This window comes from Humulus lupulus, chromosome 5 (genome assembly GCF_963169125.1).
Source record: "Humulus lupulus chromosome 5, drHumLupu1.1, whole genome shotgun sequence".
Classification (NCBI taxonomy): domain Eukaryota; kingdom Viridiplantae; phylum Streptophyta; class Magnoliopsida; order Rosales; family Cannabaceae; genus Humulus; species Humulus lupulus.
Window position 1 is genome coordinate 150,397,400 of NC_084797.1, and position 15,261 is coordinate 150,412,660.

The 15,261-nt window shown below is 40.8% G+C and overlaps 1 protein-coding gene across 2 annotated transcripts; it reads right to left on the reverse strand.

Annotated features, from left to right (window-relative positions):
• Nucleotides 1-5,495: 5,495 nt before the first annotated feature.
• Nucleotides 5,496-13,929, reverse strand: LOC133780663 (uncharacterized). Of its 2 annotated transcripts, XM_062220258.1 has the most exons (3): nt 13,585-13,929; nt 6,328-6,767; nt 5,496-6,247 (listed from the first exon to the last, which is right to left on the reverse strand). In XM_062220258.1, exons 2-3 carry the CDS (start codon nt 6,763-6,765, stop codon nt 5,918-5,920), a joined length of 768 nt encoding a protein of 255 aa, XP_062076242.1. In that variant the 5' UTR covers nt 6,766-6,767; nt 13,585-13,929; the 3' UTR covers nt 5,496-5,917. The 2 variants fall into 2 exon arrangements, 1 of the variants encoding a protein (XP_062076242.1); XR_009869492.1 differs by lacking the exons at nt 5,496-6,247; nt 6,328-6,767 and adding an exon at nt 12,116-12,282.
• Between the last annotated feature and the right edge of the window lie 1,332 nt (nt 13,930-15,261).

The following is a 15,261-nucleotide window of genomic DNA, read 5'->3' on the forward strand; positions in this document are numbered from 1 at the left end:
GAAATCCAGATGGACATTCAGAAAGTGTCCGAAGACGCTCGGTGCAGGATCTTTCCTGCAACACTTTCTGAAGCCGCACAGGAATGGTTCTTTAAGTTCCCACCTGCGAGCATAGTTTCCTGGGAAATGTTCGTAAGGGAGTTCTACGGACAGTTCTACGCAGGTCGTGTCCACCCGACCGAAGCAAACCAACTGGTTGAGATCCGCCAGCAAGATGGAGAATCACTAAAGGATTACATCCAGCGCTTTATGCGAGCGGCAGCCGGAGCAAAGACAGTAGGAGACGAAGGAAAAATGATGGCTATAACCGCGGGAGTAAGGCGCCGTTCGCCCCTATGGAAAAGTCTTCGAAAGGATGGGGTCAGAACCACCCAGGAGTTCTTAGACCGAGCTGATCGGTATATCAAGCTCGAAGAAGCCATTGCCGATGATGGAAAACCCTCGAACAAGGGTAAGAAGGCTGCCGAACCCGCCAATGGCACCAAACCAAATGGCAACGGCAAGGGCAACGGAAACAGCAACAGTAATGGCAAGAATGGTGGGAAACGGCCACACAATGAGCCTTCCACCTCCGACAATAAACGAGCCAAGGGTAATCGTTATGAACCTAGGTTCACTAACTACACTGCCCTCGTTGAGTCTCGAGGAGAGGTTTACCAGGCCACAAGCTCTAGTGTGCCCTACAAGAAACCTGGGCCCATTCGAAAAGACATTTCAAAAAGAGACACTACCAAATTCTGTCGTTACCATAACGACTACGGACATGACACTAATGAATGCAACCAGCTAAAAGATGAAATTGAGTTCCTCATTAGACAAGGACACTTGAGAAGGTACGTACGGGCCTCGGGAACTTCCCAACGAGAAGCTCCAGGTGGCAACGAGCAGACGTCCACACGCCAACGCTCGCCACCATTACAGCCTGCCCCCGTAGCCGGAACACTCTTAACCATCTGTGGAGGCCCGCACCTCGCAGGAAATAGCGGAAAGGCTAGAGAACGATATGCTCGAACTCTACGCCACGACCAAGACATCGAGATGATGACTGTGGAGGACCGAGCGTCGAAAAAGGCCCGCTCAGAGGAATGCGGGATAACCTTCTCTGGGGGCGATGCCCAACACGTCCGATTCCCACATTCCGATCCGCTGGTCGTAGATATCCAAATGGCCAATATGATGGTAAAAAGAGTACTGGTCGATACAGGAAGTTCAGTGAACATCCTGTATAAATCAACGCTGGAACGCATGAAGCTGTCCGTGAAGGACTTGGAGCCCTGCAATCAAACCATATACGGCTTCTCTGGAGAAGGACTCGCACCAGCCGGAATGATCAAACTCCCAGTGACAACGGGTACAGCGCCTGCCTCAAGGACATTACTCGCCACTTTTGTAGTGGTCGATTGTCCTTCAGCGTATAACGCCGTTATTGGAAGACCCATACTGGTTGAACTGAGGGCCATCATCTCCATGTGGCATCTAGCCATGAAATTCCCAACGGACGCAGGGGTAGGATGCGTTTTGGGAAACCAAAGGGAAGCCAGGGAGTGCTATAACGCCTCGATCACAAAGGAAAAAAGTGGAGCATCGAGGAGCGCTACCCCAGAACGATTGCAGATGACGGAAAACAGACAAACCCAATCAGGTGGAAAAGTCACCAAATAGGGTGTTGCCCAAAGTGAGGATATAGATTTGGATCCTCGCTTTGGGGATTTTGAAGAAAATGTTGGACCCGTCGAGGACCTGGAGGAGGTCCAGCTCGATGAAAAAGACCCGACCCGAATCGTAAAGGTTGGGAAGAATTTAGAACCTACCGCAAAGCAGGCGCTGGTGGAATTCTTGCAAAAGAACCAGGAAGTTTTCGCCTAGTCGCATAAAGACATGGTCGGTATAGATCCTGCAGTGATCAGCCATATCCTGAACATAAACAAAGTCTTTCCACCGGTGCAACAGAAAAGAAGGCTGCTCGATAAAGACAGATCAAGAGCCTTGAAAGAGGAAGTCGAAAGACTTAAAGAAAATGGGTTCATCAGGGTGGCGTTTTATCCATCTTGGGTCTCCAATCCGGTGCTGGTCCCCAAGCCTAACGGCAAATGGCGGACCTGTGTGGATTTTACAGACCTCAATAAGGCCTGCCCAAAAGACTGCTTCCCACTCCCGAGGATCGACCAGCTAGTCGATGCAACTGCTGGGCATGAGATCTTTTCGTTCATGGATGCGTATTCAGGCTACAATCAGATCAGCATGCATCCCCCTGATGAGGATCATACCAGCTTTCGGACCGATACGGGCTTATATTGTTACAAGGTAATGCCTTTTGGACTAAAAAACGCAGGTGCGACTTACCAACGACTAGTCAACCACATGTTCAAGGAGCTGATCGGAGTTAGCATGGAGGTATATGTGGATGACATGTTGGTAAAGTCCAAAAAGGCTGAAGGACATGTGAGGGATTTGCGAAGGTGCTTTGATGTGTTAAACAAGTACCATATGAAGTTGAATCCCCTCAAATGTTCCTTTGGAGTCGGGTCAGGAAAGTTTTTAGGGTTTATAGTAAATTCAAGGGGCATCGAGGCCAACCCCGACAAGATAAAAGCCCTGATCGATATGAAGTCGCCAGAAAAGATCAAGGATGTCCAAAGCCTGACCGGAAGGATAGCTGCCCTTAGTAGATTCATCTCAAAATCAACTGACAAGTGCGTTCCATTCTTCAATCTACTTAGGGGAAATAAGAAGTTTGAATGGACGGAAGACTGCGAGCAAGCATTCCAGACAATAAAGGCTCATATGTCGCAACCTCCCATCCTATCAAAACCAATCGAAGGAGAGACTTTGTATATTTATCTGGCGATTACCGAAGTTGCTGCTAGTGCGGTACTGATACGGGAAGAAGAAGGCGTGCAGAAAGCTGTTTACTACGTCAGCAAAAGGCTTATCGGTGCAGAATTGAAATATCCACCGATCGAAAGATTAGCATATTGCCTAATTCTAGCCTCCCGAAAGTTGCGACCGTACTTCCAAGCCCATCCTATCACGGTTCTGACCGACCAGCCCCTTCGGCAAGTCCTCCAAAAACCCGAGGCGGCTGGACGACTGTTAAAATGGGCGGTCGAATTGGGACAGTTCGACGTAACTTATTCACCGCGAGCAGCAATAAAAGGGCAAGCCTTAGCCGATTTTATTGCGGAGTTCACCAAACTCCCAGGTAACGAGCTGTGCAAACAGCCTGAGGCGCCCATGCCTCAAGACAAGACTCCTTCGTGGAAACTATTTACAGATGGATCATCTAATGAATCACACGCTGGAGCGGGAGTGATATTGATAACGCCCGATGGGCATCGATTTCACTGCGCAATCAGGTTTGACTTCGCAGCGTCAAACAATGAAGCGGAATACGAAGCACTCCTCGCTGGACTGAGAATGGCCAGGGAGATGAATATAAAAGCGCTCGATATTTACAGCGACTCCCAGCTGGTCGTGAATCAAGTCCTGGGAGAATATCAAGCGCGAGGATTAAAAATGATGGCCTACCTTAATAAAACAAAAGATTTGCTAGCACAGTTTACAAAATACACCCTCCAGCAGATTCCGCGAGACCAAAATTCGAATGCAAACGCCTTGGCCAAACTTGCAAGTGCTAAAGACACTGACACCTTGAACATAGTCCCAGTAGAGAGATTAAGCGAACCAAGCATTGATGCGACCGAAGTCAGCATGGAAATTCGAATAGAAGATACATGGATGGCACCTTACCTGGAATATCTGACAAATGGGACATTGCCAGCAGATAGAAACAAGGCCAGAACTCTGCAAAGACAAGCTGCTAGGTACATACTGCTCGACGGTGTTATGTACCGAAGAGGATACTCAATGCCACTGCTCAGGTGTATCACATCAGAAAAAGCTAAGGAACTCATGAAAGAAGTACATGAAGGCTTTTGCGGAGATCACGCTGGGGGGCAGAGTTTGGCGAAAAAAATTCTCCGACAGGGCTATTTTTGGCCAACGATGAACGAGGATTCAATGGAGTACGTACGAAAGTGTGATAAATGTCAGAGGTTCTCCAAAATCCCACGAGCAGCTCCAAACGAGCTAAAGCAGATGCAGAGCCCGTGGCCTTTCGCAATATGGGGAATAGATTTAATTGGATCACTGCCAACAGGAAAAGGAGGAGTAAAGTACGCAGTTGTGGCAGTCGATTACTTTACAAAATGGGTCGAAGCTGAACCACTCGCAACCATAACGACCAAGAAAGTTCTCGACTTTGTCATCAAGAACATTGTGTGCCGGTATGGTTTGCCCAGAAAAATAGTATCAGACAACGGAACCCAATTTGACAGCGACCTGTTCACCGATTTCTGCGAAAGGCATGGGGTAATTAAGAGCTTTTCTTCAGTCGCACACCCCCAAGCGAATGGGCAAGTCGAAGCTGTAAACAAAACCCTCAAGGACACCCTGAAGAAAAGACTCGAAGAAGCTAAAGGAGCATGGCCAGAACAACTACCTGAAGTCCTCTGGTCGTATAGAACATCTCATCGAACAGCCACAGGACGTACCCCATTTTCCTTAGCTTATGGGTATGAGGCCATGTTACCCGTTGAGATAGATCCCCCCTCACATCGGCGTTTAACGTATGATCAAGAGCAAAACAGCCAGCTAATGCTGGAGTCCTTAGACTCAATTGATGAGATACGAGAAAAATCCCAACTCCGAGTTGCTGCTTATCAGCAAAAAGTCGCCCGGTACTTTAACTCCAAAGTTAAAGAAAGAAGATTCAACGTCGGAGACTTGGTGTTACGACGAGTTTTCTTGAATACCCGCGACCCCACTGCTGGTGTGCTCGGACCTAACTGGGAAGGACCTTACCAGATTGAAGAAGTCCTTCACCCAGGCACCTACAAACTTGCACGCCTAAACGGAGATCTCGTTCCACGTTACTGGAATGGAGAACACCTGCGCAAGTATTATCAATAAACAACCATTCTTAAAGGACTGGCTTGTTCAAATTTTTCTATTAATTTTTACAAGTTTCGCAAAGAGGGTTAGCCACGGTGTATGGCTAACTGCTCGTATATGTAAGATTCTGTTTCAGAATCATTCGTAAAGACATGATTAGTCTATTTTTAATACGAAATTATAAGGGACTGTGCTCAGCCAGTCGTTCTTGCCAACCTTTGTGAATTTACATTTACAAGTATTTGTTCATTACGTGTGTTGTTTTGCTGTATTACAAGTATTTTTTCGCACGAACAGGAATGTTCGGACAGGCCATGGTCAAGGCAAGTGACCAAGGACCTAAAGCTCCTCGCTCACTTGGGGGGCATATAAGGCACATCGATAGCAAAGCATACTCTCAAGGTATGTAAACACATGAACAAAATGAGTGAAAGCATGCTTCAAGTACTTAGAGTATTTTTTCAAAATATGCCAAAGTACTATGCTAAGTTCGGTCATACAGACAAACGTTATAATAAGTAAAAATATTATAACACCAAGAGTTAAGTTTTTACACCACAAGCATTGCTGCTTGAATGTAATTGTTCGAACAAAGAGATTTACTGCCCGTGCAGCAAAGTTTAAAAAGAAACTATTGTCTTTACATTGCGACCCGTGGGTCGCATGTTCAAAAAGAAAGAAAAACAGTTAAATAAATTAAGAGGCATGGGGGGCAGGAGGATCCTGGGCAACAACCTGGTCAGTCTCTTCCTCGATGGTTTCTTCATCCAAACCAACGACGCTTGGGGTTGCAGGAGTCGCAGCTCTCGCCTCCTCTTCAGCCAGTTGAGCAGCGCACCGAGCCAACTCCGCAACTCTGACTTCCTCTGAAAGGTAGCTAAAGTCAGCACCCTGATTATGTTTCCAGAAGTTATAGAAACATCGGAGCGTCGTCCTCTTGTACTTTTCCAGACTCTTGGAGTTGTCAAGCTCCAACTGCTGAACCTTGCCCTCGAGAGTGGCAATAGTCTTGTACCCCCTCCAGATGCTTGATCTCGCGGAGATGAGTTTTGTTGTACGACCGGTACTCTTCCCTCAGCTTAACCGCTGCATCCTTTGCAGCTTCAGCCGCGGACAGTTTGGTCACCACTGCATCCCTCTCTCGGACCACCGTCTCCAACTCCTTAGCATGTTTGGCCTCAGCAGCCGAAAGCTCCTCAGTCGCCTTCACCTGATGTTTCTCGAGAACTTTGGCCTCAATCTGTTCAAAGTAGGCCTGGGCTCGGGTACGAGCAGTAATGGCAGAAAGTAAGGCCTGTAAACGAAAGAAAAAGAAGTCAAGACTTATCACGAGGGCTGAAAAAACAAAGACTCAAGGAATAAAGAAATACTTACGCTGGAGATCTCGTTCAGAGCCCTATTCAGGATCTGATCGACTGGTAGCTCTACAGCTTGGATCATGGCGGCCCCAACACGCTCACCTTTGCCTATGTGTTCAATTCGATCCTTAGCGGATCGAATAGTACGGCTCACGAGCCTGGCCTCATGAGCCTCTTCGCGAGAAAGATGCTCCCTAGCAGGCGCAGGTGGAGGGTTGGACCGAGCAGGGGTGTTTTGCTGTTCAGAAGGAGCTGGAGGAGGGGTAGGAGTTCGCCCAGTTGGCGCAGGACTTTGACCGGGTGGTGTGCCCTGAGGAAGGTCTTCTGGTCGACTCTTCTTGGCTGAAGGGCCTTGACTGGTTTCACCAGTTCGTTTCTTTGACCTCCGTTGAAGCTGAGGGACTTCCTCTTCCTCTTCGGCCTGGTACATGTCAAAGATATTGGGAGTCGACATATCTGCATGAAAATAAACACAAAAGGTTAGTAAGGGAAGAAAAAGGTGAAAGTAAGTAATACGACATAAAGAAGATAATAAAGTGAATACCCGAGCTACAACTACTGGTCGCTATACTATTGACTCTATTAATCATATACTCATTTTCTGGCATGAAGAAGTTTGGCCCTAGATTTGGAGCATAGGTAAAGTTGCCATCCCCGTCAAACATGTGACAGGGGATTGGCAGACCATTTAAAAGCGAAATAACGTTACCATTGTCATCAGAAGACTCTTCCAAGTCAACAACTGGTTCTGTGGCCTTTTCTTTCCCCTTGCCTTGGGGAGCAGAAGGCCTTTCTGCAGAAGGGCTGCCCGTGGGTTCCCTGATCGTAACTCCTGTTGGCCTCCTCCTTGGAGAGGGCACAGGAAGTTGCTGCTCGGGAACCCCCCCGGCAGTGGGTTCGTCCGTTTCGAACCCTCTATTGTCATGGCGAGGAGCCAGAAGGCCAGATGACCTCAAATTCTTTTCTAGTGTCAAGGTCTTGACACATTTTGTTACGGCAGGCATCTTGGCCAGAGTATCAGACCTCGACACCATGTCTGGTGTTGGGGTCGGGCGCAACCAGGGGCCTGAAAAGCAGATAAGTTTGAGAAATGACGAAAGGAAATACTTTATGATAAAGTATCGACCAAGGCAAAGAAAAATTTGTACCTCCTCTCGCGAAGGCCAAGTTGTTGCTGGATATATCCGGAGTAAAGAAGTACTCCTTGTTATAATGTCCCACGTTTGATATATGGGTGGTGCCACTCAAAAATGTCCGGCCAGTTTCCTGATGACAGAAGTGAAAAAAGTCCGTCCCGTTGTGTTGAGGATTGGACTTGAGGTCAAAGAGGTAGTTAACCTCATGAGGTGAAGGTTCTGGCCATTTGTTAAGTTTGTACAGGACATAGAGTGCAGCCAACATCCTATATCCATTAGGGGTTATTTGAAAGGGAGCGACGCCGAAATAGTTGGCCACCCCCACAAAGAAAGGATGAAGAGGGAGATAAGCCCCCGCCTCAATGTGATACCGAGACCAGGCGCTGTTTGCTCCTCCTGGACGGTTAGCCCTCTGCTCCGCAGTAGGACGTGTAATGGTTACCCCCGTTAGGGGGTATTTTCTGAAGCAGTTCGCGACCATCCGAAGGGTCATCGAACTGGCTGGAGGGGTGTACCACTCGACATCAGGCGGATTGCGATGACGAGGACGAGCCCTAGTTTGGATATTGGGGTCAGGAGCAAGATTCTCTCGACCACTGGTCGAGGGAGCCCCCGCCTGCGAATCAGGCTGGGCAGAAGAAGAAGGGTTACTTTCAGATTCGGGCCTTTTCTTGCCAGAAGATTTTGAACGGGCCATTGAAGGAGAAGGGTGCGGTCTGGAAGAGGCTCGTGAGAAAGGTATCTGATGGATGTGATCGGCTGGTTGTTCTTCTCCCTCGAGCAGTTGGGCGAGGAGGTCGTCGTCAATGGGTCTCTCACCTCCCCACAAATCTGGCATCAAAATCTGCAAACAGAAGAATGGGGAGGCAAGGTCAGAGGAATCTAGGAGATTCTTAAAGTAGTGCTGGTCGAGTATAAAATCTAAGCCTTTATATAACAGCATTCTAACTAGGTCTCTCTGTGCAAACAGTTTAAAGAACGGGCCAAAGGGTGAAAGTGAAAAGTTTTCCTGAAAAGCTTTTTCGACTCCCCTTACGTTGGGAAAAAATTATTTCTAACTGGTTTAAAAAATCGAAATGCTACTTCGATCCTACGTCCAAAAAAGCACTGATCCTGGGTTTTAAATCTACTCAAAAGCCTACTTTGCCTACAAAAACATCTTATCTACAGGCGTTCAAAAAAAAAAAAAAAACCAGAAACCAAGAGATTCAAACAGTACACCATTTAAAAGCATGCACCACGAAAGGTTAGAAGCATGGAGTTTCAAAGTGACTTACCAAGGAAAGTGGTCGTGAAGATGGAAGTGAGAAGTTTCGGGAGTCAATGAGCCCACCGTCTGATCCTACAGAACAAAGGAAGGTTCGCCGGAGAGAGTAACGCTCTGGTTTTTAGGGTTTTTCGACAAAGAGATGACGTGCGTAAAAAGGAAAGAAGTGCCTCAAGTAACCTTATATAAGTTTGTCTTTGGTATTCAAGAGGCGTGATCATTAGTTTTCCATTTTCGAAGTATGGGGAAGCGTAATGGCCGTCAAAATTGTTTCTGGGAAACCGAAAAGCCTTGATTAGACAGGAGTGGTTTGCTTTTTTCAAGAACGCACAAAGGGCTCTGACACGTCAGGAGGGGTTACCGAAGGGTCGTTCGCTCAAAGTTTATTTACTGTTCGTAGTAAATAAACTTTGGGGGGCAAATGTTATCCAATAAATTAGCATTTGTGACGTGGCGAATAATCTCTTGACACGTGGCTGACACCTGGAGCGTCTGCTAGAGTATCGACCAGGAGACACACCAGAAGCAGGACAGACCTCTCTTTACCACGACCAGACTGGTCGGTGGTTTCGCTGGCAAAACAACATTTATGGAAAGATCTTATGTATCCCGAATTTATTTCATGCAATCTTCTGAATATCCCATGATTCAGGGGATAATATCTGTAACAATATTGGGCAACCCTCCATGAGCCTATAAAAAGCAAGAGATGGCTCATGGGAAGGGACTTTTGGGGAGCCCGGGAATCATAGAGATTATAGAAATTATCTGAGTAAACTTGTATTGTGGATGAGGAGTGTTGAAACTCATTGAACCCAAGTTCTCTGATCACACTTTTGATCCCATATCAATATCATTCTAAGTGGACGTAGGTCATTACCAGATTCTGGGGCCGAACCACTATAAATTACTGTGCTTTCTTTACTTTTGTCATTACGTTATTATCTATACATATTCGTCTATATCATTCATATTTTGACTCCGTGTCAGTTGGCTAAATCGTGGGTCAACACTTTGATGTAAGTTTAGTCAATTTCTGCTTAAAACTTCGTTTAGAACAATGTCAAAACTAGTAGGGTCAGGTCAGTCAAGAGGTTCATCTAGAGGGTAGGTGACAATTTCCTTTGGGGTTGTTTTTGTTTTGGTGTTCTTTCAAAATAAAAATATAAATAAACGAATCAACAAATGAAAATACAGAAAATTCATGGTCTGAGAATAATTTTGTACAGTGAAAAAAAGAAAACCGTCATGATCATTGTGAGATAGAATATTTAAAAGGAAAGAAGAAGAAGAATAAGAAAAAGTCTTACTAGCTTTGGTAGCTACCTATATCTATATGAAAAATGAATCAAATAATACAATTTGATTCAACGTAGATGAAAAAAGAGCCAAAGTTAAAGTGTAATGTGTATGAATAATATGTTACAATTCATGTGACTTTCTTCTATTGATGGTCAGTTCACATGTACTCGATATGGGGTTGCATTGGATTGCATTTGAAAAACATGGTGGTTACATTGGGTTGCATTTGAAAATTGCACAATGGTTGCATTGAGTTATATTTTGCAATCTGCAGAAGAGTTCTTTAAAGTTATTTTAGATTGCAGTGAGTTGCTTTAGGTTGCATTTGACTTTCATTTCAGGTTGCATTGGACTTTCATTTCAAGTTGCATTAATTGCACAAGGATGAAATTTCAAAATGAGTTTTTTAAAGTTGTTTTCAGGTTGCACAGGGTTGCATAAGAATGAAGTTAGAATATTAGCATTTTAAAGTTACTTTAGGTTGTATGGAGTTGCATTAAGTTTTTATTTGAGGTTGCAGTGGATTACTTGAATTGCATAAAAATGAAATTGGCATGAGTTTTTTAAGTTGTCATGGTTTGCATTAAGTTGCATATGAGTTTTCATGGGTTCTTTTAAGTTACCATGAATTGCATTAGGTTGCATTTAGTTGCATGGACTAGAATTTAAGGTTGCAATGGATTGTTTAATTTTCTAAAATTGCATTTGGGTTGCTTTAGGTTGCATTTAAAATTGCATTGAGTTGCATGAATTTGCATTGTTTTGCATGTGTTATTTTAGCTTGCATGAGTTGCAATAGGTTGCATTAGGCTTACATTTGAGGTTTCTTTGGATTGCATGAGTTGCATAAAGACAAATTTGCAAATGACTTTTTAAAGTTACTTTAAGTTGCATTAGGTTGCATGAGGTTTTTATTGGGCTTGCATTTGAGGTTGTAATGGGTTGCTTGGGGTTGCATTCAGTTGAATAGGCTTTTATTTGAGGTTGTAGTGAGTTACTTGGGGTTGCATGAGCTTGCGTTTGAGGTTGCACTAGATTTCATGAATTGCATAAGGATGATTAAGTTGTGTAATGATGTTGCTTAAGTTTATTTCATTGCATTTGAGGTTGCTGCGGGTTGCATATTGTAGTTTGCATTTGAAATTGCATTATGTTGCATAATGATGTTTGCAGTAGGTTGCTTTAGGTTGCATTAGACTTGCATTTAAGGTTTCTATGGATTGCATGAGTTGCATAAAGACAAATTTGCAAATGAATTTTTAAAGTTACTTTATGTTGCATGAGGTTTTTATTGGGTTTGCATTTGATATTGTAATGGGTTGCTTGGGGTTGCATTCAGTTGCGTAAGCTTTCATTTGAGGTTGTAGTGGGTTATTTGGGGTTGCATGAGCTTGCGTTTGGGGTTGCACTGGATTGCATGAGTTGCATAAAGATGATTAAGTTGCGTAATGATGTTGCTTAAGTTGATTTCATTGCATTTGATGTTGCAGTAGGTTGCATGCTATAATTTGTATTTGAAATTGCATTATGTTACATAATGATGTTGCAATATTTGCTTAATTAAACTAAAATTTGAAAATGAGTTCTTAAAATTTATTTTATTGGATTGCATGGAGTTGCATTAGGCTTGCATTTGATGTTGCATAAGTTGCATTAGAACGAAATTCCCCCAATGAGTTTTTAAGTTATCATGGTTGCATTGAGTTGCAAGGGCTTCAATTTGAGGTTGTTTTAGATTTATTGGGCTTGCATATGAGGTTGCAGTGGGTGGGTTGTAGGGTTGCATGAGGTACAATATGTGTTGCTGCAATGTTTGCAACCTTTGGAACATCAGGAACAACCTCTTTGGCAATATCTTCGACCACTTTGGCACATCAGTATGTTGTAACATCTGCAACCCTAATTTGGAAATGAAATTTTTTAAATTGTGTTATTTGCATAGCAAATTGTTTAAAAAATATTTTTTTTAAAGAAAAAAATTGCTTTAGTTGCATTGGGTTGCAAGATGTAGTATTGGTCTTGTATTTAACACATGAATTTGGGTTGCACTAGATAAAGAGTTTAAGTTAAAATGACCCAAAAAAAACTAATTAATCATGTACTCAATTATCTATCTCATAATTTCCTTTACCCTAGATCGTCTACATAATATGAGTATATTAAATAACAAGCAAGCTTAAATCTACGACATTCGACATCAAAATCAGTTATCGGAATCTCCTTCTCGCCAACAAAATACTCAGCAAATGAGAACATGTATACCGCACTATCTTTGCACGAAAAAAAGAAACATAAGTCAAATTAATCTGAAAAACAACATACCCTAAAATTATTCCTAAAACCAATAATAATATACATTAAATCATGATTTATGATCAGAGAAGCAAAATATACAGAGTACAAAACTTACATGTACAAGTACTTTTTAAAAACAATATAATGACTATCAGGTCTTCTTGAAGAGTTCCTCAACATGACTACTTTGAGCTTAAGATTGTGCAATTATGCATACTGATATGCCCACTAATACTACTATGAACTCTATATCACATAGCACCAAAAACTCATTTACAAAGTCAGCAATTGATACAAACCAAAAGGTGGCAGGAAAATAAGAAGAAATAGATGCAAGTGTAAAAAATAACTATGGCTACTCTAGTCATATTCATGATTTTTTTTGCCAAATTTGTTTCTTGCGATGGTGTCTTCATACTATAAGGTTGTTGACTAACAAAAAAAAAAAAAAAAAAAGCTTCTTCAACGTGTCAAACAAGTACAAAAAAGATATAGTCCTACTTTTAAACTAAGACCAATCACTAAAAGGTGGCAAATTAATCAAAGCTATGGACTGATCTAAACTAATGTTGCATAATAATCTTTTTGACATTATTTAAAGTTGTTTTTGGTAAATTATCTATCCCATAACTGATGAGAATTCACATGTTTTTTCTGGTAAGCATTACCATTGTGATATTTTATATGTATTTAGTTGGTATCATTTGTATAAACTAAACAATCATTCTAAATACACCTTTATCATTTCCCTTCTTATAATGATAATCAAATATATGCTATGTAACAATATATGTATATATATAAAGTCAATGTTCCCTGTCATCTAGCTAATTAAGCCAAAATACTACCAACCATTTTCTTCTTTTTGATGGACATGTTATAAATCAACTTAAATGTCCCATCTGACTCCCAAATCCCATGTCCAAATCAAACCCCAAAACTGAACTTGAAAATTTTCATGATAGTGAGGATCATAGCTTTATTATGCCTCCAATAAAATCAGTTGTGTAGAGAAATAGAGTACCAACAGATGAGTTGCTGATATTAAGGACTCAAATCAACAAGTTAAGGCTTTGGTTGATGATCATACAAAAATACTATGCAAAAACTAATTGTGCCCAAAAGAACTCAAACACATAATCCTATCCAGTGAGACAATTCAACGAACATCTAGTGGCCCACAATAGCAAACAAATTGGCATACTAGAACCATAAAGTCATTAGGAGTGTAATATTTTTTGGAGAGTAAAGCATGGGCATGAAAACAACTCACAAAAATAGAAGCCATAAAGAGTAGCTTGGAGAGTAACTCAGGGACACCAAAGCCATGAGGAGACGCACTACTTGGGATGCGACATTCTCAAAATTCGACGGATCGCGGTGGTGGTTGCCGAAGAGAAAAGAAGAAATAGAGGGTTGAAATCTATGTGGTTGCAACCTTGCCGAGGAAACGGTTTGAAAAGTCAGCGGAGGGGTCATGGTGGTGATTGTCGAAGAGAAAAGAAGAGAGAGAGGGGGGTGGTCATGATGGTGGTTGTGCGCTATGTAGTTGCAAGCTTGCCCAGCAAATGTGAAAAAGGAGAGAAGAGAGAACGATGAAGTGTTTAAAACCAGTAAAAAATTGAGCGTGAAAAAAATACAGAAACAAAGGAAAATAGTTAAGACCGTAAAAATGAAAATAAATATTCTATTTTAATGTAAAAATAAAAGAAATCAAAATATAAAAGTGGAACAAAATAAAAATAACCGTAAAAGTATAATTTTTTTTTTAAATTATCATATAGAGGGGAAATTCCCTAAATTAAAAGATATGTAGTATATCTTAGAAATATAAATACATGTTATATAATATATATTACAAATAGTTAATATTTCTTTTCAATTATAATTTATACACTAAAAATTGAATACTTAATGATTTAAAATTATAAAATCAATTAATATCTATGTACATATTCTAAATATAAATATAATATATCCTAGTATTTAGGATCTTTAACACATTATATTATAATAATGACTTATTAGTAATTACTATTTTTAATGCTTAATCATGTTATATTTCATTTAATTTTATAAGTACAATATATTTATTTTTTAATATATTTTTTTAATTTTTAATTTTATTAGTGTAGGGTTGGCTATGAGTACCCTATATTTGTTAGGATAATACTCGTACCCTACCCGCAAAAATTTATAGGGTAATAGGGTAGGGTATGGGTAAAATATTTTTTATAGGGTAGGGTCGTTGAATAAGCATACCATATCCATACTCTACCCATTGTCATTCCTAGTTGTATTTATACCCATAATTGTATGAATAGACCCTTTTTATAAAAAAAAATTATGACATTATTATTAAGGAAATTATTACATATACAGTAAAATATCTATATGAGAATAACTTTGAGACCGAATTAATTGTATTCTAATTGAGAAGTTATAATTAAATAGAGGTAATGATACAAAATAAATTTTTACACAAAAAATTATCAACTTTAACAACAATAAAAGTAAAAAATCCTTAATAATTAACTATTATATAAAAAAAATATTTATGTAAAGTTGCTTGGCACATTGATTTATTCTTCAAAGTTGTTACCACATATTTATGTACATTTAATCTCATACTATTATAATAATGATATTTTATAATATTTAAATTTATATTAATATAATTAATAAATATCTATTTTTAATTAGTTTTAAATGTGTATTCCGTTAAATATTTAGAATATTATGTTAAAGTTAACATAAAACACCTTTAAAACTAAGAATTCATGTTATCTATACATTTTTTTTATATAAAAATATATAGATGTATATTTTTTTTTAATATGAGACTTAAATTTTTCTTATAACTTATTATAATTTAGAGATTATTCTTATTTATAAGTGACATAAGTTGGAAGCAATTATTTTTTTATAATAAAAATAGAGGTTACAACTG